Genomic DNA, 23,667 nt, shown 5'->3' on the forward strand with positions numbered 1-23,667 from the left:
ATTCTGAGGAAGCTGAAACACAGGGTATATGATACTAAAACTGAAAAGTTCTGGTTCATGTTTGATGATGTATCATGAAAAGCTAGTGTCATTTACCAAGAAGAGTGTACTCTTCTTGTTGAATAATTTCGGCACTTTAAGGGAAATAGTCACATTTTCAGGACACTAAGTAATTTGGTTAGTTATGTTTTCTTAGCTTTTGAGTGGGTCCATTTCTCCAAAATCACTTCACATGTTTAGACTAATTATAGAAGTAAGACCTCTTACGCCTGACCAAGTGAACGAAATCTCAACTTTTATAATTCACCAAATGCTTAACCTAGGAATTAGGTATTTCTTTAATCTGACAACGAAAATCAAGCAATTATCTTAAATCCATGGTATAACTTCATGCAGCATTATTTGTATAAAAAAGATCAGAAACAACCTAAGTCCACCAGAGACTGGTAAAATATGGAAGGCCATTCTGTAGAAGACCATGTAGCTATTAAAAATAATGACTTGGATCTTAGTGTTCAGAACACAAATATGACATTTATTACCAAGAGAAAAAATGAATTGCAAAATGATCCAATTATTAGTTACAAAGATCCTTAACTATCAGTTTACACACGCACATGCACACACACACACACACACACACACACACACACACATATGAAGTAGATAGAAAAAATTCTGGTAGGATATACATCCAAGTTTGAGAATAGTTATCTCTTTGAGAATTATCTCTTTGAGAGGTAAGGGTTAATGAATGAGGGTTAATGAAGCTGGCCCACTGCATTGGACAACTTCCAGGAACATCACAGAGAGCACAGTATCCCATATGGTAGGACTCTACTTATTATTTCTGGATCATTTAAGTAAGCATACATAACCTCTGTAAATTTCTAAAAATTGTATTTTGCCCTATTTTTCTATAACAACGGTGTAATATAAAAACGGCACAAAGAGTTTAAAATAGATATATATTTTGAATTTAGAAAAAAATTAAAGCAACCTATTATGCTGCTACCTAGATAGTTCTTGATAACATTTTTTAAATATTTTATTAATTTGTCAGAGAAAGAGAACATAAGAAGGAGGAGTAGCAGGCAGAGGGAGAAGCAGGCTCCTTGCTGAACAAGGAGCCTGATGTGGGACTTGATGCCAGGATCCTGGGATCATGACCTGAACTGAAGGCAGACATTTAACACACTGAGCCACCCAGGTGCCCTCATTAATAACATTTTAAAATAAAAGAAAGACAGAAATGTCTTAAAACATCAAAAGGTTATAAAACATAAAGCCTATCTGTGCATATGTAATATATATGTATGTGCATAAATGTGCAGTCTCCGTGTATATATCACACACATATATTTCCTTTTTTATTTTTTTTTATATTTTATTTTTTATTTATTTGACAGACAGAGACCACAAGTAGGCAGAGAGGCAGGCAGAGAGAGAGAGAGGAGGAAGCAGGCTCCCTGCTGAGCAGAGAGCCCGATGCGGGGCTCGATCCCAGGACCCTGGGATCATGACCCGAGCTGAAGGCAGAGGCTTTAATCCACTGAGCCACCCAGGCGCCCCTATTTCCTTTTTTAAAAAAAGATATTATTTATTTGATCGAGACACAGTGAGAAAGGGAATACAAGCAGAGGGAGTGGAAGAGAGAGAAGCAGGTTCCCCACCGAGCAGGGAGCCCGATGTGGGGCTCGATCCCAGGACCCCAGGATCATGACTTGAGCAAAAGGCAGACGCCCAACAACTGAGCCACCCAGGCACCCCATATATTTCTTTCGTTTTTTTTAATATTTTATTTATTTATTTGACAGAGATTACAAGTAGGCAGAGAGGCAGGCAGAGAGAGAGAGGAGGAAGCAGGCTCCCTGCTGAGCAGAAAGCCCGACGCGGGGCTCGATCCCAGGACCCGGGGATCATGACTTGATGAAGGCAGAGGCTTTAACCCACTGAGCCACCCAGGCACCCTGATATATTTCTTTTTTAATTAAACCTCAAAAGATAATATAATATACCCTGTTCTGTGCTTTGCTTTCCTCACATAATATATCGTAGAGAACATCCCTGCCAATGCACATAAGACTTTTAAATTATTTTTGAAGGTTATGTACTATTCCATATGTGTATCTACCACTATCTCTTTAGCCAGCCCTTTAGTTGGATCACTACTCCCACCCAGTGCCTACGAGACTCCTATTCTCATTCACCATGGCCAGTTCTGGATTCTAAAAAAAAATCTTTTTTTTTTTCCCAGTAATGGTAATAAAAGTGGTATCTCATCATTTTAACTTGTATATTTACAATTATAAGTCAGATTGACTGTATTTCATGTTTCTCGGTCATTTGTTTTCCTTTTCCTGAAAAATACTTTCTAGTACCCTTTGTAGGTTTTTTTGAGTTTTGGTCTTTGGTTTTTTGTTTGTTTGTTTATTTTGTTCTGCTTTTGTTTTTTTAATTGGGTTGTTTTTCGTTTTTTAAGTAATTGTTCAAATCAAACTTTATTTTACTTCTAAGCCCCCCCCCACCTCATATAACTTCAAAGCGGTGTCCAATACATCATAATGTCTAGAAAGTAATGGTTGTGGATTCAAACACTGTCTACTTTTCCTGGCCTGCCAGGATGCTGTTTCATTGAGGTCATAGTTGACAACTCTGGTTGGAGCCCCACAGCTTAGGAGTAACACCTCACCACAGCAATCCTTCCATTAATTTTTTTTTTCATTTGTATTTATTTGTAACAAGCTCAAGAAAAATCCATTGGTTCTATTTTCTTCTCCCCAACTTTGCCCTTTACTTTGCTGCAGTAAACTCTTTTGTCAAGAGCAATTCATCATCGTAAGAAAAATCTTCTAATTCCATGCTGACTACAAAGTTTCAGAATTCTAATGCATTAGTAATTTTACCATGATTTTCTTTAAGCACCAGCAACTCAGTGTTCTACATGATCTTTAAATGAATTTTAAATCTTGGTAACATCAGGTGGGTGGCATCATTTAATAGAAACAAGAAAAATGTTCCTAAAAGGCTCTTCCAAGTTAAGACAATTCCTTAGGGAGGGTTTGAGCATCGGCAGGAGCTTTGGTTCACTTATTTATTGAGGTTCTGTGCTGTGAGATCACCAGAGAATGAGGAATCCCTCCTGACGGAGATAATTTCATAGATTTTTCAATTGCCCCTAGCTAGTCTTACCTTCTCGCATACGGTATTCTTTAGAAGCCTTGAACTCTGGGCTGCCCCAGTTCCCTCCCAATATGGGTCTAGATCCAGTATTTTCCACCCCGACCCTTCTCTCTTGTCAGTTCCCTGTTATCTTTCCTTGCCCTGTCAGGAGACAGAGCCAGGGAATTTAAGTGCAATTCCTTCTCCTCGTTGCTATAGAATAAAAACTCTCAACACACACAAGAAAACACAGAACAAAGATGACTGCTAGCCCTTCTGAGCTGTCTCCACAGATGGTTCCGTTCCTAAGCCATGTGGTGGTAAAATATCTCTGGGCGGAAGAAGAGATCACGACTCTTAACTATCAAAAACTCAATTTCCACGTGAAAAAAAACAAATGGTGACATTTAGAGAGGGATGACTAGGAATGAATCAAAAAGACTTTGATTTCTCCAGTATTATTTTTCTGCTGAATATCAAGTAAAAGAGCCCTCTTGTTTACCCCCCACACTCCTCTACAGAAGGAAAGTGCTAGGTTGGGTGCTAAGGTGACTTTTCCTTTGTCAAATCCACTGAGCCTCGGAGCACTGGGATTGTCTTTGCTGCTTTATCTGTAGGTGCAAATGTGGAGGACATCAGCGCCTACCCATTGCCCAGCTCTATCACTGTGAGCCATTGCTGCTGGTGATGGGAAGCTGGTTCCCAAGCAGATGGCAATTAAATGAGCATTAGTCTTTTGTGCCACCCACTGTTACTTTTGATGGGCTTGATCACTTGCAAAGGTTTTATTATCACTGAGTGGTAAGGAGAACAAATAAGAGAGTTGATGCTCTGCTATCCAAATACAGGGCACATGGGCATTATATGGAAATGTTGCTCCAAGATTGAGTTGAGTGAGCTGCTTACACTCCTTCCCTGCACAGTGCTCATCTCACTTCTGTAGCTGGACATTTTGTTTTCTCTTCTGCACCTAGGCTGTTTTATGCAAGCAAAGAGGAAGCGGCCTTTTTTTTTTTATTTGCCAGCTCCCCCTTTCTGCCTGACTTGGGATTCAAGATACATCAGGGAGGCTGGGGGGTGGGTGTTTCTTGTTATCTCTGCCCACCATCTTCCCAGGGTTGCTTTCCAAACCCTCTGCAAAGAGAGTGGACTGTCCGTTACATGACATAGCCCCTGAGGAGGAACATTGTTAATTAAGATGCCATTTCAGGGCTATGATCTCAGGATTTCCTGATAGAATTTAAAGTCCTTCCATTTATTTTGTCCTCTCCTTGATGGATGATAAGATGCTTTATTCCATCAAATATTTGTTGAAAAATTGATTTGCATTGCAGTAGTAACCATTTTGATGGCTTCCTCTGAACTATAGAAAATGTTGGTAAGAACACTAAAGAAAAGTGCCCAGAACGGGGCAGGATGGATTATAACAACATTCCCTCAGGAATTGCCCAGCTAGGTGAGTTTAATCAGGCTCCTGATTGCATTCCTTGGGATCTACTGTGGAACCTGGGAAGAGGGGAACACATAAGCAATTCCCAGTCTTATTTGACCACAGGATCCTTGCACCAACCACCCCTAATGTATCTTTTCACATTCTAGAAATGCAGTTTGGGAAATGCTTAGTCATTTGGTAGAAGCTAAAAGACCTCATCTAAAATCATAGTTACAGGATTTGTTGATCTTCATTAACATCATTTTGTAACCATTAAGGGAACACAAACTCTTCCGCTGCCTTTACCTCTTGCTAAGATAGAAGCAGTAGAATGGAGACTACGAGGGAACCTGAGCCAAGAGCAAGCACATGGAGCCACACTGTCTAGGTGCCACAGTTGGTGCTCACCACCAAGACACCCAAGTTAAGTGCCTTGGAAAGCAACCGCTAAAGAAGCAGACAAACCAAAGACAGAGCTCCCTTGAAAACCAGCAAGTATCTGGAAGTCTGTGCTGAGGAATTGCTATCTTCTTTTCAGTTTGGGGGAATGCTTAATTTGATGCTTTCAACTCTATATGGAAATGAGGAAGGATGGGTAGGAGGGAAGGAGAAGGAAAAAACGAATATACATGGAAAGTCTTCACCAGGAGAACCAGACTTTTGGAAATGGCACTAAACCTAGAAATAGATGGCATTTTTTTTTTCAAGGACAAATAAGTAAAACTTCTGTTAGTCCAGAAGAAAGAAGCAAATGAGAAAAGGCAGACTGGTTCCTTTTTTAAAAGAAGGTCCCAGGGGCGCCTGGGTGGCTCAGTGGGTTAAGCCGCTGCTTTCGGCTCAGGTCATGATCTCAGGGTCCTGGGATCGAGTCCCGCATCAGGCTCTCTGCTCAGCAGGGAGCCTGCTTCCCTCTCTGTCTCTCTCTGCCTGCCTCTCTGTCTACTTGTGATCTCTCTCTGTCAAATAAATAAATAAAAATCTAAAAAAAAAAAAAAAAGAAGGTTCCAAAGCCTGTGCATCCAGGAGGTTTCAGCTCACCCTGTGGGTTCTATAGAATCAAAGTGTGTGCACAGGTCTCTACCCTGTTAGTAGGTCAGTGTGGCCTCTCCTTAGGCACACTTAGCACACGAGTCAATGTTGAACAGCATCTAAACTTCACTCTTGGCACAGAGGGGTGTCCCGTGGAATGCAGAACTATGTGGGATCTACCTAGCCACAATGTTCCTCTAATACATGGGGAGGATACCTTTGAAATGTCACATTGGCACCAAAGAAAGATAACAGGTTTACTTAAATATGCAAACCTTTGGCCAAGATAACGCCAGATTTATTTTGGTGAAACTATCCCAGTTGCTGCCCTCTGCACTGATCTGTTGCTCTGGCTACAGAATGAGCACCTGCCACCACAGGGCAAATTCCTGTGTCCTAGAAGTACCTGATTTATTATTCAAAATTGCCAGGAATGAAGTGCTTGTTTTAAGTGACCGGCTAACCTAAGCCTTGTTCAAGGCATTTCATCATCTCGTTTTTGTCCCATGTGATTCAGTTTGAACAAGCCTTATTTAGACTTTGTGTGTTTCTGTTATCATTTGATCAAAGACACTATTATATTGAGTTATATCGTATATTAGAAAAATATCAAAAGCCCACGTAACTGTGAAAAAAGCATCTCATTTAAACTCTGAGTAACAAGGCAATATTTCAAGATCTGGGAACATAATTCTCCAATAGCTTCTAGAATTGTTAATACTGGTAATTGAAGACGGATTTAAGTAATGATATGTATCCAACTAATGGATAAATCTGTGGCATCTTATTTTGATGTATAATTTAGGCTCTATCTACACAGTCCTTCAGCAGATGGCTGACAAGGACATCTTAGCCAGTTTGTCCATGTAATACAAAACAATATATGACCTAATTACGTATTGTTTCGTGACTCTGTTATAAAATACAGCACTTATGTTCTCAGTCAGAATTGTGCAGAATCAGCCCTCAAGGCTGGGACCAAGACATTGCTGCAGGGAACAAGAATAATACTCTAGGGTCCAATATATCTTTGATCACACCATGACAGGTCCTCAAGAGGTCTCCAGGGGCTGAGGGATGCTCTTATTAACAATGAAAAAGCCTACTTTGCTTGAAAGATATACCCAAGAATAGAAAACTCCTTCGCTGCCATAATTTCAAGCTGACAGATGATCCCTTCTACTTAGGGAAATGCGTATATCTTGTCTACCTTGGACTCAGTTGCCTCTACCATTTGTAATTCCTACGTACAAATTCCCAACGGACCAATGTTGGCCAATGGATAGGGATACCTCTCCACAGCTCTTTTATCAGGAAGAAGCTACTGAAGATGAGACCTCCACCCAAATGCCAAAGATTTGTCATTGTCGATCTGTCAAGTGGGAATATAAAGGCCCTTTTAGGCCGTTAGGCAACAGGCTTGAGCAATGGAACCTCAAGCATGCAAACAGGCTCATTAAGCAACCTACTTCAAAATAACCATAGGCCCTAACTAACCAGTGGACCACTCACAACCAGGCACAGTTATCAAAAAAGGCAAAATTCATATGTTCCCATACCTCTTCACTCTGCCCTACAACTACGACCCCTCCCTACCACCTTGTGGCAGACAGTCCCACCTTTGCTGTCTACTGCTACCTTGCAGTGTATTCAATAAACTTCTGTCTCCTTTAAAAACAACAAAAACTAAAACAATAGCAACAACTTTTTTCTCAGTTACCATTGGTAATCAGATTTGCCACAAACTGGAAGACTTGAGACAACAGAAATGTATTCTCTGACGGTTCTGGAGCCTAGAAGTTTGAAATCCTAGAGTTGGTGGCTCTTGGAGAAATCCTTCCTTTCCTCTTCCTAACTCCTAGTGGTTCCTGGCAGTCCTCAGTGTTCCTAGCATATAGCTATGTTATTCTATTCTCTGTCATCTCCTAGCCTTTTTCTTTTTGTCTCTCTGTATGACCTCTCCTCATTTTAGAGTGACACCAATTATTAGATTTGGAGCCTACCCTAACCCAGTGTAATCTCAGTCTTTAATTATATATGCAAAGACCCTATTTGTAAATAAGCTGATGTCCCGAGGTCCCCCAGTAGTCATGAATTTTGAAGGGCAGTATTCAACTTCCTATACCCTCTGCTATATTTCTGCTATAATTCTGCTATAGTTTCCTTGTACTCATTCCTTCCATTAATTATTCTTAAATATTTTAAAGCTTATTAGGAACAAATTTTGTTAGTGATACTCATCAAGTGTATAAGTTTCTATCTTATGTATCTAAACTACAAATTCTCTGATAAAAAGAAATGACCTCTTTCTATATTAACATATTTCTTGCAAAGTCATCTTTCATAAAAAAAAAATTGAAAGTCCATCTAAATATCTAGAAATAGAGAATAATTTGGTGCATAAACTCTATGAAACATTATTCATTCAATAAAAGTTCAGCCTTAGAACTATACAGGTATAACCTAATAATGATAAAAGGAGATTATATAATTTTAAATAAACCATATAAAATATGTATTCACGTGGAAAACAATGACACAAGACTATACAAAAAGGGAAGTAGTTTGGTTAGTTTGGAATGATTATGGGTCATTTCACACATTAAGGTCTTGCTTTCTTGGTTTTATAATCAGCTGGAAGTGATTAAGTGTTATTTGTTATTCCTACTGAAAGGACTACCAGTAACCACTGAAAAATACCATATATATCCTCCAGGCCTTCAACCTAATTGTATATCACACACACACACACAAAAGCGAGTACTTGTTTCCTAATAGCCAGCCATGTGGACCATCCACTGAGATATTCCAGTGGGAAGCCAAGGCAAAGTGTATCCAGTGTGGGTGTGTACAGGTAGGGCCTCCCCACCACGGGCAGGGGGTTTAGTGCACACAGTGTGAGTTTCACCTTGGCCTGTAACAGTGTGGACAAGGGCAAGGAGGAGGCATCTGGGAGTAAGACACAGATGGATTAAATGTCCTGAGCCAACTCAGTGAGTTTAGCACCAGGGCTAGTGGGGTAGTCAAGCTTTATCTGTTTATATGGGACCCATACTGAATGTCATGGTATCTACTTTGGAGTTTTCCTACAAAAAGGGAAAGTCGAGCCTCATAACACAACAAGCAAGCATTGATACTCAGAATGTGGGACATTTTATGGGATACCTGATCTGTGTCCTCAACAAATGTATACATTATGAAAAATAAATAGTAGCAGGGACTAGTCTAGATTAAAGTAAGTTCAAGAGACTTAGTTATCAGGGACCTTGTATGGGCTTTATAGCTTGATTCAAACAAATTGTCAATAGGGGAAATAATAAGATGGGTCATTTATTATATTAGTAGTAAGGAATCACTGCCAGCTTGGTTGAACATAGTGCTGCCACAGTTGGTTCTGAAAGAAAATGCACTTTTTTTAAGAGACGTATAGAGAAGTAATTAGGAATGAAATGTTATAATGTCTGGAATTGGCCTCAAAATGTGTCAGCAGAGAGAAGAGAGAAAGGAAAAAAGGGAAGGATGACTAGATAAAGGAGATGTAGTGGGCTGTTTATAACAGGTAGGGCTCCAACAGTAGATGGGGGGTTATTTTAACTTTACTTCTGTGTATGCATGAAAATGTTCGTAATTTGGACTTAAAGTAGGTAAATATAGCCTTGGAACTTTAACTTCCAAAAAATGATTATCTGTCATTTTTCCTAAGCAAGATTTAAGAGCTGATTTGGTCACATCCCCCATTACGAGACAAAGAGTTCTTAGGGACCTGAGTGATAACTAGAGTCAGACCTTCTCATATAGCCCTGGTAGGAGAAAATAAATTGATGCAACTTCTTTGGAGGGTAGCTTGGCAATGCTATGACCAAAAGGACAAATACCCTTACACATCATTCTAACCTCTAGGCATTTATCCTATGGATACTGCAAATGTCTGCGCTGAGATTTGACATTCGAAGATCTTCCCTGCAATACCTCTTTATAATAACAAAGAACTGGAAGTAATCTAACAGTCTGTCAATACGGAACACTGTTAAAGAAATGGTAGTCATTCTGAAAATGACTTAAAAGTAATACAGTAGACCTACATTACCGATAAAGAAGTGTCTCCAAGATATGTGAAATTTAAAATAAAAAATAGGTGCAGGAAACTGTGAACCCATTTGGAGTTTGGCTTGTTTGTTTTGTTCTTTTTTTCAATAAGGATGCAAGAAATGGTTAACAGTGTATACAAAGGGTAGGATTGGCAGGAGAGGAGATTTTTACATTTTATATGTTTGAATGTTTATCATGTACATGTATTATTTTCTATTATAAAAGGAAATACATATATTCAATGGAGAAAAATTATCTTAAGACTATAATTAGGAGGGTGATTTTACTGGAAGAAATTGATGTACGTAGAGTTTCTGAAAATTGTAAATTACGTACTGTTTTAAGGTAATGAGCATAATATTACCTCTGTAGTATTGGTAAATAATGCAAAATTACATGAGATTCTACTGAAAAGTACTTGGAACTCTTCAATGACATTATGTAAAACATGAAATTTTACCATTTTTAAGGTGTAGCTAAGACGATGCAGGAGAATACTTCATTTTAACTACAATGGAACCAAAACTGGCTTTAAATATGTATTAGCCTTCTTACCTAAAAATAAGACTTAGATACCAGTGGTATCTACTATGTTCCAAGCACTTTTTACAGTTATCATCTCATTGAATACTCATCGTATCCCTTCAGAGTGGGAGGTATCAGCCCTAATATTCAGATGAAGAAACTGAGCTGGAGACATGAATCAACTTGCTTATAAGTAAATAGTCAAGAACTCAAGGCAATTCACTTGGCCTACCCTGCCACACTGTCATCTTTATTTGGGTGAAAACCAAAGAGAAAATAGGAGAGAGTCATCTGGCTTTTGTCCTTGCCCTTATTTCTGTTTTCTATAACTGCTGTGCTTTCCTAATTCTGTCTTATGTCCTAGGCGAGGGTACTTAACAGAAGACTTAACAGAGGTCCAGGATTATGAATTGTTCATTAGCTGAATTTTCCTGTGTGTGTACGGTAAAACAGAGAATCAACAGCCCCTTGACTTTTTTTTTTTTTTTTTTTCAGATATCGTAGATGCTTTATCAGATCCAAAGAAATTTCTTTCCATTACGGAAAAGAGAGCAGACCAAATGAGAGCTATGGGCATTGAAACTGTAAGTAGCAATGGTTGGCTAAGGACAGCCAAGTTGGGGAAGTTCAGTGGTCAGTGATTATAAGAGCAAGACAAAGTGATAAATTCATAGACCAAACTTGAAGAGTGTTTTTGAAATTACATTTATCAATTCAACAAAATATTTGCAAGGGTCTGTAAAAGTGTAGCATATTCAATAAACAAAATGGAAAACATTTACTAAATGAAATGGAAATCCATAATGCTTTTAGTAATGTTTCAGATATAGGGTGCTTTTGTGATACACTAGAATACCAGCTAACCGAAGTCAGTAAATTGGTGAAATTGACATATATGTGTCTCTGTTGCTTACCAGTCCTGCATCCAACCTTCCCCATTGTTGTGCACACTTGCCTTGTTTGTGCCTTTGTTTTTAAAGCTCCCTTTACCATACCCTGCTTGTAAAAGAGTGGCATCTTTTTTCCTTGGCTTCATCCTTTGCCTCAAGCCTGAGAAAACCATGTAATCTTTCTCCTGCCAGGCAGTGATCCATTAAGAGAGTTGTAGGGGAGATGCTGAGTGATTCAAACCGGATTCAGTAAAAGAGAAAGGGCAAGACAGTTGAAAGCAAGGTCACATTTGTGTAGGTTAACACAAACATTTCTGCTCCAGAGTGACATAGCAGACGTGCCCAGTGATACTTCTAAGAACGACAAGAAAGGAAAAGCCAACACTGCCAAAGCAAACGTGACCCCACAGAGCAGCTCTGAGCTCAGACCAACCACCACGGCGGCCCTGGGGTCTGGTGTGGAAGCGAAGAAAGGTAAAGGGGAGGGGTTAGGTCTTCTTACCTGTTCTGGCAATTTTAGACTCTTTTTGAATAGCCTTCTATGAGGGTATTTAGAATTGCTAATTTTGCCAATTTTCATTGCCCTGTAAAAGTCAAGAGCAGCATGTTTTCTTGTAGATTGGACGAACTACTTAATTTCCCTGAGTGTTTAACAGAAGTCAACCTTTGTTTCATCTACTAGATCCCCTTCAACTTAGGGCCCTGGGTACCATATCCATAGTTTTAGAAAGGATTTAGACTCTCTAATGAAAAGAACTTCCACGTAGTGAACTTTGCTAAGTCATCCCCACACTCTCCTGGATACCCCTACGGTCACTCATCTGGACAGGCAGTGGGCTCATGAACCAACAGAATCATCATTGTTCATATATTTCTAGATTCCTTCTTGACAGGTTGCTCCCATGAGTAGATATACAGCATCCATGATTATTTGTAAAATTATCAGATGGACATTTGAAGGCCAATTCTATAGAGCTTCCTGTGGGTGAAACAAAATATCCCAAGAGGTGTCACCACAAGGAATGATTGGTCCCATGTGCTAACATTCAGCTAGTAGGTAGGGCCGCAACCATATTCCTTATTTAAAATTAGCTTCCGTGCTGACTGACCAGGCATTGATTTTCTTTTTAATTTTAAGAATAAGGAATTAAAACTAAACTCTGAGTTGGCCTCCAAAAGGTGGCTTGAGAGCAAACAAGTTCTTTTTGAGCTTTGTTGATAAGAACAAAAACTTGACGTAGTGAAACTTGAATTAACTACAATCTTTGGAGCCCAAAGTTCCATACTTAACCCTTCCCTTAACCAGGGAGGCTTGTAGAACTACACTGGCCAGTGGAGCAGCCACTAGCCACGTGTGGCTCTATAAATTTCAACGTTAAAATGAACATTTGAACTCTTTATTTGCACTATCCACAGTTCAGGTGCCCAGAACCACACATAGCTCATGGCTCTCCATTGGACAGCCCCCACATAGAACCCTGCCATGGTCACCAAAAGTTGTGTCAGACACACTTTGGTAGGCCCATAGAGGGAACTAAGCATATACCAGTTCCTGTTCTGCATGCAGAGTGTGGGTGTTTCCTAGATACATCGTTTATAGGAACTAAAATTTTTACAAGTTATTTCTATCTTTCCCAAAAAAATGTAAAACCAAGTTCATGTTTGCGTAGGTTCCCGTTAATCAAGATTTACTTTAACCAAGACCATAAGAGAAGTCTCATTGGACTGGTTTCAGTCTTAATATTTGTTAGCTCTCTGGAGGACCCAGCACGCACCCCAGTCCTCTGTTCATTTTACAGGCAAGATTCACATCTCTGCCCTATAGTGCCCCCTTGCTCTTGCGGTAAAGCAGGGAGTTGCCTTGTGACATCAGACATAGGAGATGAAGAACAGCCCCAGGTTCTCTGGACACCCCTATCATAGATGGTATAGATCCCAGGACCGATTTCTCTTAGCCCTAACTCCCTTTCCCGCCTTCCTACCCCACACTGGCTGTGCACCTCCTCTTAAAATGAACAAAACTAAAAAACAAGAGCCTGGGACTCGAGGCCTCTCTTTCTTGAATATCTCATCCCTTGCTTTTTGGAGTCTAATGGAATTCAATTAGAGTACAAAACACACATTCCTTTTAATTTGTAAGATGAAAAATCTGCAGTCCAACAGAAAATGTTTGGGGATTCTCCGACAACTCCAGTTGCCATGACAACACCTGGCCTAGCATCCCTCTAGTAGCAGGATAATGGAGTATATGACTCCGGGTCCTCATGTCAACATTCTGTTATACCACAGTTTGATTCCAGGATTTCCTATGTGTTGAAGGCATGGCAGTACTCAATAGCCTATTGCTTAAAAGTTACATTTGATCAAAGCAGCTGAGGAAAAAAAAAAAAAAGTTTTGTTCTTTGATGACGATGAAGAGGGAGGTAGTTGACTGGGATGATAGATCCTGAAATACAAAGAGCAAAGTAACACTCACAGATGCTGCAGTGCCTGATCTGATATCCTTTGTGGGCTTTGCACCCCCCTTCCTCCAGCTGTTCTGTGTATTGGCTGATTGCAAATCACAGCTGCCACTTTCTCAGAGGATTGCCCTCAGACTGTGGGAGTTCCCTTGCCTGGAAATGCCTGGAAGGCTTTGTACAGTCTCTGAAGCCACTGGCTGGCTGTTCTGGGGTGATGAAAGCCCAGTCTCGTACCTCAAGGTCTGACAAATTTGGATGGCCATTTATGCTTAAGAGCCTCCAGCAGGATCAGGTTGGATTTTGGCCGGAAGTGCCCCCTGCTTACTTCCTCTGCCCTATTCTGCTTCTCTCGCTTCTGGGGTTTCTCCTGAGAGCCCTCCCTCAGTAAGCCACATGCACACAGAACTCCAGCTCAGGCTCTGCTTGTAAGGAACCTGACCGAAGACAGTAAGCCTGCCAGTGAAGTGTCTAGTTAATTGCTTTGTAATAAGAAATGAAGATGTTTATATCCATAACCTTACACGTAAAGCTGCTTCAAAATCTTTAGATGAGATTTCAAAATGGTGAATTTTGTGTTATCTGTTATTCTAATTTTTAATACACACAATGATTTAATTTTTTTTAAGGTATCGAACTTATCCCTCAAGTGAGGATAGAAGATTTGAAGCAGATGAAGGTAAAATGGCTCACTCATTTTGCAAGCACTCTTGTGTGACACATGTTGGTGACACTGATATATTTTTGTTTCTCACCAGATGTATTCATCGTGGCTACAAAACACTGATTTGGTATTCTCTTGGTTTCTTCCACAGGCTTACCTGAAGCACTTAAAGAAACAACAGAAGGAGCTAAATTCTTTAAAGAAGAAGCACGCAAAGGTAGGGTGTGCTGAATGTGCGTACCTAAGTATGTCTGTACGATTTTTCTTGCTTGTTTGTTTTCTACTTTTTGCTCTCTGATGAAAACCTCAAGTCGTTATTCTGTGGAGTGGACCAGTGGACTCTTCACAGGCAAAACCATGGCTTAGAAACTGACCCCAGCCAATTGGACAGTAGTACCTTCATTTTCACTGATTGGCAAATGAAATTTAAAAACAGAATCCTTTGGGGATTGGCCATCACTGATTTGTAATCTGCATTTCTAACAGTTCTTTCAAAAGCATAACAAAGCTTCGCCCATTTCAAAATCATTTAGTAGTCGGACTTTATCTAAAATAGTGGGCCATCGTCAGACTCTGGAAGACCAGCTCATAGTCTCAGCCTAGAGGCACCCAGAGCCCCTGGCTTGCGAGTCGTTTGCCACACCATGCACAGAGGGGGGTACTAGCCGGCTCTGAACCTCTCACCCACGGCTCCAGGAGAAGGGGACACTTCTCACTTTCCCCATTATGTAAACTCTGCTCAGTGGCCTACTTCTGAAATAGAGTTGTTTTTCCTTTTTGCCCATAAGAAGAGGGTTTTTTTGACAGTGATTGTGAGAAATTCTGAGAGTTGGTGGCAAATTCAAGAGAACAGCAGCAGCTGGCCTCAGGAGTTCTCGTGTGGGTTGGAAACTTCACCACACTCAGGCATCATCTTGCTCCCCGTCACTCTTCACAGGGAAAGGAGGAGAACATAATTCCTCTTTCCTTCCCAAGACGGATCACAACAACCCCCTGGGGCTGGAAGGGTAACGTGTGGGTTCATCCGTGTAGGGCAACGGGAACAAGAGAAACTCAATTTCTTAAAGGACTTCGGAGTTCTTTTTAAACTGATTTTGCATTCCACTTCTTTGTAATCTGACTCAGTCCTCAAACTAAGGCATGTCCTACAGAGCCAGACTTGAGTGACGTTATCTCTGAATCACTCCAAATATTAGACTGCTGGGCTCATGGACTCCATTTTAAGTCTGAGCTCCTTTGAGAAATTCAACCTGATCGAGGCCTCGTAATATCCCCTGTGTTATTGAACTGATAGCTTGGTGGGTTTGCTGATCTAGAGGTCACTGTGTACACTCTCTGCTCCTAAATGTCATGACTAAGTCCATTTAATAGAATTCCTTTTTATTGCCCATAGGGGACTCTTGCCATAGATTTTTAGAAGTGTGGGACTATTGGAGACAGAGCCGCTTAAAGCAGTGCTTTCGATTTTGTTGGCCATTGGCAACAACCTAGAATATGGAAAGACAACAGAAAAGAGGGAGAAAAGGCAACTTACCTGACTTTGGTGATAGGGATGGACTTGGTACCCACATCGTAAGACAGCGTCCCGCAGATCTTCCTTCCATTCAATTTGGATCTCTGTCACTGAGGCAGGCATATCCGTGGCCTGTGAGCTTTGGGGAAACTTCCAACTTTTGACCTCACCCTCATTAAATATCTCCTTCAGGCATGACCAGGAAACATATACTGTGACCAACAATAAAAATAAGGAGGATAGTGACTGGAATTTTTGCATGCTCAGTACTTTCCAGATGCTGTGCTCATCGTTTTATATTTATTGTTTCATTTAATACTCTCCACCCTAGAAGACAAATTCTACTTCAGTCTCCATTTTGCATGTGTAATTAAGAAATTAATGATTAGAGAGGTTAAGCAGTTGAGCTACTCACTCCAAATCGGAAAGCTGCAGAGCCAAAATTCTAACCCAAACCACCTGAGTCTAGCACCCATACACTTACTGCATTATTCTGTGAAGGACATCATATGCTTTGGTAATTAGACAAGTTCCCCTTGTTGCATCAAATGCAGGGGTAGCCCATGGGATGTTAGGAACATCCCCATCTAGCGTGGAAGGTGTCCGTACACTCATTATCTGTACAGCTGCTAAGAAATGGTCCTCGATTCTTGAGAACATGACCTACGTACCACAGAGCAAAGTTATCTGTTGATTTCCTCATCTGGACCTTTGAGTCCAAGCTCCCTCAGGTCAACAAACAGGACCATCTGCTTTATCAGAAAAGTGGCAAACAAAGATTGTGTTGACATCAGCTTGGGCCACTGTAACAAACTGGCATGGACCATGGACCAACAGACATTTATTTCTTAGAGTCTGGAGGCTGGACTTCCCAAGGTCAAGGTGCCACAGGTTCCATGCCACCTGAGAGCCCCCTTCCTGAAATTCAAAGAGCCTCCTTGCTATGTCCTCACATAGTGAAAAGAACTATCATTTCTCTCATGTCTCTTCTTCTAAGGGGACTGATTCCATCTCTGAGGACTCTACCCTCATGACCCAGTCACCCCCCAAAGGCCCCACCTCCAAATTCCATCACATTGGGAATGAGGGTAGGACATAGGAATTCAGAGGGGGAATAGAAACATTCAGTCCATCAATAGGTGGAAAATTATTATTCTGTGATACGTTTGAGCTGGCCTTGGTAGATCTTCCCTCCGCCCCCAGACACCACTGTACTTCATTCAGCCAATCCCATTTCTTCACGCTTGCTGGCAGGGACATCTCCATGTTGCTTAATAACCAGTAGATCCCAGTTGGCTGAGGGAATCCATGTTGATTTCCTTTATAGAAAACAAATGAGCTTCTTGGAGTCCCATATATATAGTAGAATTAATACCTAAAAGGAGATTTTAAATTTCCCTAAATCCAACTATCTGCATTTGTGTGGACTTACAGAACCGCTTTAGTGTGCATTTTTGGAGGTGTTCAAAATTCCTTAGGTCGGACATCTGGGAAAATTGCCCCGATAAGATATGCCATGCTTGCCTGTTGCTTTCCAGAGAGCTTTCCAGGAGTATTTCTGAGCAGGGCAATGCATTTCACAGCTTCTTTTTCAGACCTTCATGCACTGCAGAAGTTCCCATTACAACTGTGTGATTATGAGCTTACAAATGAATCCCTTCTCCCACATTAAATACACAGGGGACCTGCTTTATTCAGATAGCTTTGACAGTATAAGTTATGAATTCTGAACTCTGTGGTGTTTTTGTAAGGTTTTTTCCTCTTTTTTTTTTTTAATTCAATTAGCATCTAGCATATTATTAGTTTCAGAGGTCAGTGATTCACCAGTTGCATACAATACCCAGTGCTCATTACGTCATGTGTCCTCCTTAATGCCTATCGGTCAGTTACCCTATCCTCCCACTGACCTCCCCTCCAGCAGTGCTCAGTTCGTTTCCTGTAGTTAAGAGTCCATTTTGTGTGTGTATATATATATATATATATATGTATACACACACATATATATATAGACCACATCTTCTTTATCCATTCATTTCTCAGTGAACATCTGGGCTCTTTTTATAGCTTAGCTGTTGTGGATGTTGCTTCTGTAAACATTGGGGTGCAGGTGCCCCTTTGGATCACTATGTTTGTATTCTTTGGGTAAATACCTAGTAGTGTAATTGCTGTGTCGTAGGGTAGCTCTGTAGTGTTTCTATAATAAGACTACTAATAAGGCTAACGTTTATTTAGTGCCAGTTTTGTGTTACACATTTGGAGGGGTCTCAGATGGAGAGAGAGGAGAGAATCTTAAGTAGGCTCCATACCCAGTGCAGAGCCCAACTAGGGGCTCCGTCCCACAGCCCTGAGATCATGACCTGAGCTGAAATCAAGAGTTAGACACTTAACCGACTGAGCCACCCAGGCACCCTTGTGTTACACATTTTATGCACATTTGCAATTCCTCACAATATCCCTGAAGCCTAAGTAACACTGTCCACATTCTAAAAACAAATAAAATGAAATTCAAAGAGGTGAGTCCCTTATCTCCAGCCATATAACTAGTTAATGCTGATTATGGGCCTCATTTGCGTACATCTAACCCACACCTTTTACAACTCACCACATTATCACCATTTATTAAAAATATATTTCATCTATTTTAACTAAGGGTTTCACAAATAATTTCAAATAATCATTTGAAATTGAGCTTCCTGTATATAAACTTTCTATAATTTTTCAGTCTACAGTATCTCCCTTGCCATGGTCTCATCTGAACTGTCTTCTAAGATGAAGGATTTACAGGAATGTTGGAGCCACAAAGTCGCATTACAAAGTAGGGGGGGATGGAGAGAGTGGATACAGAGAGAATATGAATTGTGGCCATTTTTGTAAACCTTCTACTAATCATTTGTAAGGTGAGATGAATTTATGCTTAAAAGAACACAGCTTGACTAAACCACCTAGATTTTAAATGGTGGAGTTAGGATGTGAATCAAAATTCTGACTCCAGAACTCAAGATTTTTTTTTTTTTTTTTTGTATAGTTGACATACAATGTTCAATTAGTTCCAGGTGTTCAGTGTAAGGATCTGACAAGTTTGTGCCCTGTGCCGTGCTCACCACGAGTGTGGCTGCGTCTGTCACCATATGATGCTGTTATAATAGCCTTGACTATATTCCTTATGTTGTACTTCTTATTCATGTGACCTATTCATTACGTAACTGGAAGCCTGTATTTCCCACTCCCCTTTGCCCATTTTGCCCATCTCCCAACTCCCTTCTCCTCTGGCAGCCATAAGTGTGTATTTATAGGTTGGATTCTGCTTTTTGTTTGTTTCTTCATTTGGTTTTGGTTTTTTTAAGATCCCAGATATGAGTGAAATCATTTGGTATTTGTCTTTCTCTGAGTTACTTCATTTACCATAATACCCTCTATATCCATCCATGTTGTTGCAAATGGCATGATCTCATCCTTTTTTATGGCTGCATAATATTCCATTTTATATGTATGTGTGAGTGTTTGTGCACACACAACACAATTTCTTTATCCATGTGTCTATCAGTGGACACATGCGTTGCTTCCACAACCTGGCTATTGTAATTCCAAAGGTCCATATATCTTTTGGAGTTAGTGTTTTCACACACCCAGTAGTGAAATTCACACTCCTAACCACTCTACTGTGTTATCTCTGAGTATTCCCACATTGATTTTTATTTCTTACATCTTCTTGATGGCCTTAGTAAAAGGTTTTTAAAGCCAGTCATGATTCTCTTGGGGCACAAATATCTTGGCCTCCTTTGGGACTCTTTTTTCAACATATGATTCTTGGACCAAGAAGTGGAAGCTTTGTAAAAACTGCATATTCTTGCATCTGAGACTTAGTTATAATCTCCAAGAAGAGGTCTAGGAGATAAATTTAAGCACCTCTCCTGCACACATCACATTTTGAGAATTGTTTCTTTAGGAATATAACCTGGTACTCTATTATGTCCCTTGACCCCTTAGTGGAAGTCCCCCTAATTTCCGCAAGCTGAGGATGAGGCCTCCTTACAAAAACAGATTTTGACCTATTGTCAAGCACTAATGAGAATAAATGCTCCCAACCTTTCTGTGAAATAACACCTTACAACCCCCTTTTAACAATTTTGGAGCCCCCTAACATGGGGCTAAGATTTGCCACCCTAAGGCCTTGGGTTATAAAGTAACCTACTGAGGAGGGAATCTGGTTCAGGCAGTCTGCTCCCAACCACAGCGTCCATGCATCAACCTTGGCAACTGGCAACTAAGAGCAGAGACTCCTGCCTAGTCCATATTAGGACTATAGAGCACTCTCAGCTCTCAGATATCAGCCTAGCTAAGTAATGCCACTTCTTAGAACTAAAAGGAATCCAAGAGCTAAATCCCAGTGGCTTAAGACACAAATGTAATATGCAAAAGAAATCTTCTTTTCCAACTTGAAGGTTAGCTATAGGATGGAGGAGGACTTGTGGTGTATGAGGATCTGCCTTCTGCAAAAGGGACACAGAAGTAGGTGTGTCAGCTGCTTTTAGGACACCAAGCAGAAAAGTTAGGGACAATGGCCATGTGAGCCCCAAATGAGATTAGGTTGCTAGTTAACATGCCTACATTCGGGCAGTTGGCAATGGTCATTGGCCATTGCTTTTGACCCTGTGAGTGCAGCTGGCAATCAGACTTCTCTGTGTTTCTCACTTTCTAGAACTAGCTCTCTAATTTGAAACGGAAACTAGGGGGAATGGTTTTCAAGTGTCCATTAGATGAGAGCTAGCAAAAGCAGAACTAAATAACAGTAATCTCCCCTAATGCATGAGTCACTAGAGTCCAGAACTGGAGCTTCATTCAGTAAGAAATGGGCATACTGTTCAACCGCCTGATGTGGTCAGATCCTTAGAGCAAAGTTCGGTAAGTATCCCCAGTAACATGTTAGAAGAATAATTACAACTTAAATGCCTATAGGGACTAAGCAAGTAAATGAAGGCAATTGGTCAGACAGAGGAAAAGAGCAATTCATTCCCACCCAAAAGGCAAATCAGACTTAGCTCCCCACCATCAGTGCCTTGAGAGTCCATGGTCCAGCTTCATTCTTGAAAGAGGACTCCTAAAATAGGAAATCTTATATGAACTTCTAGATCTTTAAATATTAGTCCTAATTCAGTCTTCTCTCAAAACATCATGTAGAGCGGGCAGAAATCTCACATTTGTAGGCAGAATGCATCCCTGGGGCCACTGGTTTGCAGGATCACCAGCAGATGAGTCAAATGAAATGCCTGAGAAACCGACTAACATGTGGCATTCAGTAAATCTACTCATGGAGAATTTGTTCTTTGCTATGCAAGCAATTTAGCTGATAACATCAAGACTGCTCTTAAACTTGTCAGTTGTAATTAGCAGTAAGACCGCAGTGCCAGACCCACAACTCTGTTAGGAAGAGACACGGCAACCACCCACAGAAGCAGCTTACCGGTGACCTCAGAATTTCATGCTGAGCAAACATGACTTAATCCAGTTTTTCAGCAATATTTGTGGTACAGTCATTCATGCCCACTGCCCCATCAGTCACAAGAATGAATTGCAGTGGAAGTCTGTCCCACAAGAAGATGAATTTACTCTTAACTCTAATAAGAAACCTATAAATCCTGCTAAAAGCTGTATATGTATTCACCCCAAAAATATCCCAACTAAGATTGACTTTCCAGTCAACATATCTAATTTTGGTACTCTTGACCTGAATGAATGAAAAAAAAATTTATGCCCCTTTGATGGTGTCTCATGATTTAATTAAGGACCAAGGAATAAAACCAATGATGGACTTTTTCTGAATTAAAATGGACTGAGAGACCATTTCCTGGCTCTTCTCTTTTACACTTCAGGAAGCTGAGGCTTCACCACCATCACATAATTAGGAGCGCATTCCTTTGTGAAAGGAAAAGCGGGATCTGGAAACAGAAACAGAGATAATTTTTCAAGACCAACTTTGTTATTTGTATTAACAGTAATCATTTTGATTCAATGTGCTTCTAATTTTCCATACTTCTTTTTTAAAGATTGTATTCATTTGAGAGAGAAAGCACAAGCAGGGAGAGGGGCAAAGGGAGAAGGAAAAGCAGGCTCTTCGCTGAGCAGGGAGCCCGATGCGAGACTTGATCCCAGGACGCTGGGATCATGACCTGAGCCGAAGGCAAATGGTTAACCTACAGAGCCACCTAGGTGCTCCCTTATTCTCCATATTACTCCTGCATACATTCGGTAACTTTGCAGCTCATAACCAACCCATGAATGAGGTAGGGCAAATGGCTCTTGTTCAGTTTTCTAAGAAAGAAGGTGAGGGCTGGAAAGATTTATATCAGTTGTACAAGGCCACTTGGCTAATTATTGACTGAACTAAGACCAGAATTACTGACTGCTGTTTTCCCTTGGCTTTTTTTGTTTTCCATTTGAACAACAAATATTTAATGAGCACCTGCTATGAACCAAGTTTTTTGCCATGTATTGCTGAACAAAGACTTGAGTTGCCTTCGTAGAACCTGTCTTACCTACTGGAATCCATCATGAATGCCTTTTGTCACAAACAGCCTCATTGTCATCTCTAATTGGGTTAATAAGATTCACCAGAATATTTCCTTAAGAAATAGTCTGTCAGTGTACTTCCAAGCCTCAAAATCCACTCCTTTTCTTGTGCTGCACTAGGCTATTTAAAGAACGATCCTCTCCACCCTCCCTTTGGTACTTGCAAGAAACAGGAAAGCAGAAAGATTATTCTAATCTGTTTGAATCTGCACTTGCACAGAGTTCCTTATTTATTTGCCCAGGAAAATTAACGCATGTGCTGGGCAGGCGTGATGCCTTTAAATCTTAAAAGGAAGACTATTAGTAAGGCATTTTAGTAGGCTCATTGTTGTCCACAGCAATGCAAGAGTAGTTAAATCCATTCAAGTAAGGAGACCTTAACATGTTGATTTCCTGAGGGGGCTGATTCAGTGGGAGGGAACGTTGACTGATTTAATCATTCTACTTGTTCTCCTTTATCCCAAGTCACTCTCTGTATATTATCATAGATATTGAATAACATGAACATGTTACTATATTTTGAATAAGGTGTAACAGGCATTTGAAATATTACTATATTTGCTTTCAGTCCTAACAACCTTGTGACCTAGATATCTCTATCCCAGTTATAAAGATGAACAGACCAAGAGGCTAGATGAGTTGCCCTAGGACTTAAGCCTGAAGAACCCATGGCCTCAACCCAATCTACCATACTGCAAAAGCCCTGGCTGAAATGTGTTTCTAACACAAAGCGCACACATATTGGGAATGGGGCTAGATTCATGAGATGTCCCAACCACAAATTAAGGAAATACAGTTCCATATGATTCCCTGATCTCAAATCCACAGCAACCCTGGACCACTCTCTTGTCCCCGTTGTCAGTTCCTGTCCCGAGGATCTCTCCCACCCAGCACCTGTCTTCTCCAAGTCTTCCCACAAAGGCATGATGGGGATTTGAAGTCAGCTGACAGTGACAACCCTACTGGCAGTTCTTACCGTTTGGTCATGGTATTTAAGATCTTCCAAAAATATGTTGGGTATTGAGAAGCCATATCACATGTGAACAGTTACACTTAGCATGTGAAATAGAGAAGGTATGGTAGCTGAACTTGGGTATTTGAGAACCAAGGCGTGGAAGGTGCTGTAGACTAATTAGTGGTCTCCAACAGAACAAAGATGAGTGGGTAGAAGTTCTGTGGAGAACATGTATGTGTAGAAGAGAGGACTTTGGGATGATTGGTCCTGCCCAGTAGTGTGCAGGGATACCTTTTGGGCATGTTCTGTGGGCATGTTCTTCAGGTTGAGGATATATACTCCTTTGTTGGGGCTGCCTCTGTACCAGAAACTCTTGTGTTGG

At 40.6% G+C, this 23,667-nt stretch overlaps 1 protein-coding gene across 3 annotated transcripts in view; it reads left to right on the forward strand.

Annotated features, from left to right (window-relative positions):
• LOC111141620 (phospholipase C beta 4) overlaps nt 1–23,667 on the forward strand; it is a 168,339-nt gene that overhangs the window by 127,588 nt on the left and 17,084 nt on the right. For all 3 annotated transcript variants that reach the window (XM_022494323.1, XM_022494325.1, XM_022494324.1), the window contains 4 exons: nt 10,733–10,821; nt 11,451–11,601; nt 14,216–14,265; nt 14,402–14,467. In XM_022494323.1, the coding sequence (XP_022350031.1) occupies nt 10,733–10,821; nt 11,451–11,601; nt 14,216–14,265; nt 14,402–14,467 (356 nt within the window). The remainder of the gene's footprint in view (nt 1–10,732; nt 10,822–11,450; nt 11,602–14,215; nt 14,266–14,401; nt 14,468–23,667) is intronic.

This window comes from Enhydra lutris, unplaced genomic scaffold, assembly GCF_002288905.1.
Source record: "Enhydra lutris kenyoni isolate GAN:26980312 unplaced genomic scaffold, ASM228890v2 scaffoldscaffold6, whole genome shotgun sequence".
Taxonomy (NCBI): Eukaryota; Metazoa; Chordata; class Mammalia; order Carnivora; family Mustelidae; genus Enhydra; species Enhydra lutris.